At 36.1% G+C, this 2,107-nt stretch overlaps 1 protein-coding gene across 2 annotated transcripts in view; it reads left to right on the top strand.

The window, feature by feature from the left end:
* Window positions 1-1,271, top strand: part of METTL5 (methyltransferase like 5) — a 4,164-nt gene extending 2,893 nt beyond the window's left edge. For both annotated transcript variants that reach the window (XM_011945912.1, XM_011945913.1), the window contains exons 3-4: window positions 3-117; window positions 804-1,271. In XM_011945912.1, the coding sequence (XP_011801302.1) occupies window positions 3-117; window positions 804-1,209 (521 nt within the window). In that variant the 3' untranslated portion in view covers window positions 1,210-1,271. The remainder of the gene's footprint in view (window positions 1-2; window positions 118-803) is intronic.
* Window positions 1,272-2,107: the final 836 nt, after the last annotated feature.

Raw genomic sequence — 2,107 nt, 5'->3', positions numbered from 1 at the left:
AGCATGTATGCTCTATACAATCCATAACACGTATGATGACATTGAAAATAAAGTCGTTGCAGATCTAGGATGTGGTTGTGGAGTACTTAGCATTGGAACTGCAATGTTAGGAGCAGGGTACGTAATGCAATATATGCTATTTGGGTATTGGGTGGCTTTAATAAGGAGCATCAATGGGATTAACTGAATTATATTTATGAGACTCCACAGAATGAGATATAGGGAGCAAAAATCTGATACTGAATACATTTTGAACCGGCAGAAGATCTAAACAAACTACAAAAAATAAATTAAAATGGTAAAAGCAGCAGTTCCTTTTATACAAACCTGAGTTTCCAACCCCTGCCAGGTTTGGAAATTATGCTATTGAAAAGCAACACCTGACCAGGCACAGTGGCTCACGCCTGTAATCCCAGCACTTTGGGAGGCCAAAGTGGGCAGATTACTTGAGCCCAGGAGTTTGAGACCAGCCTGGGCAACATGGTGGAACCCCATGTCTACAAAAATACAAAAATTAGCTGGATATGGTCCCAGCTACTTGGGAGGCTGAGGTGGGAGGATTGCTTGAGCCTGGGAGGTTGAGGCTGCAGTGCAAGATGGCATCGCTACACTCACCTGGGTAGCACAGCAAGATCCTGTCTGAAAAAAGAAAAAAAAAAAAAGAAGAAGAAGAAAACACTCACTCTTACTTTGCTAATTGGGTTAGAAAGATAATATGGTTAAAAAGAAAAAAGCTAATTTTGGTTTTGTTTTTCCGTGGGAGCTATAAATCGCCACTCTTTGTGTGTGTTTTGTATTTATAGGTTGTGTGTTGGATTTGACATAGATGAAGATGCATTGGAAATATTTAATAGGAATGTGGAAGAGTTTGAGTTAACAAATATTGACATGGTTCAATGTGATGTGTGCGCATTATCTAACAGAATGTCCAAGTCATTCGATACAGTGATTATGAATCCTCCCTTTGGGACCAAAAATAATAAAGGGACAGATACGGCTTTTCTAAAGACTGCTTTGGAAATGGCAAGAACAGCAGTACATTCCTTACACAAATCCTCAACTAGAGAACATGTTCAAAAGAAAGCTGCGGAATGGAAAATCAAGATAGATATTATAGCAGAGCTTCGATACGACCTGCCAGCATCATACAAGTTTCATAAAAAGAAATCAGTGGACATTGAAGTGGACCTAATTCGGTTTTCCTTTTAAAAGCCCCTGCAAACAAAAGTAGTTTAAAACCTATTTAAAATGAATAAAAAATTGGTTTACTACAAAAAAAAAAAAAAAGATGGAGATAATATTACCAACTTCATATGATTAGAGGATCAAATGAAAGAGCCTATAGAACATGTTCAGGGTAGACAAGACATTCAATAGTATTAAATAGAAACCTTGTTATCAAAGGCACTGAGTTCTGGATGTTTATGTATACTTAAATATTTTCTCTTGCTCATAATATACAGGCTTGGATTACAAAAATTAATTTTTAAAAAAGTATTCTGAGTGATTTTAAATATTGTATAATGTCAACATGTATAAAATGTATATTATGCATACATATCTATATGGATAAATATAGACATATGTAAATATGGGTGTGTATATACATTTTTATATACATATACAGTGATTACATACAGCATATATAGTGATTATATACAGTATATACAGTGATTCTATACATATGGACATATGTATGTATGTATGTAATAATATACAGTTCTCTATATCCCCTTCCTCAGTTCATAGTCCACTCTCACCTAGGGATAACTACTTTCAAACCTTGGAAATATTTCTTCAGGCATTTACCTCGTGTTTTTTTGTTTTTTTTTTTTTATACTTTAAGTTCTAGGGTACATGTGCACAACATGCAGGTTTGTTACATATGTATACATGTGCCATGTTGGTGTGCTGCATCCATTAACTCGTCATTTACATTAGGTATATCTCCTAACGCTATCCCTCCCCTATCCCTGCTCCCCACAATAGGACCCGGTGTGTGATGATCCCTTTCCTGTGTCCAAGTGATCTCATTGTTCAATTCCCACCTATGAGTGAGAACATGCGATATTTGGTTTTCTGTTCTTGCGATAGTTTGCTGAGAATG

The sequence above is a fragment of the Colobus angolensis genome, unplaced genomic scaffold (assembly GCF_000951035.1).
Source record: "Colobus angolensis palliatus isolate OR3802 unplaced genomic scaffold, Cang.pa_1.0 Scaffold247, whole genome shotgun sequence".
Lineage (NCBI taxonomy): Eukaryota > Metazoa > Chordata > Mammalia > Primates > Cercopithecidae > Colobus > Colobus angolensis.
Note: the sequence above shows the minus strand (reverse complement) of the source record. Positions and strands in the feature narration are given on the sequence as shown.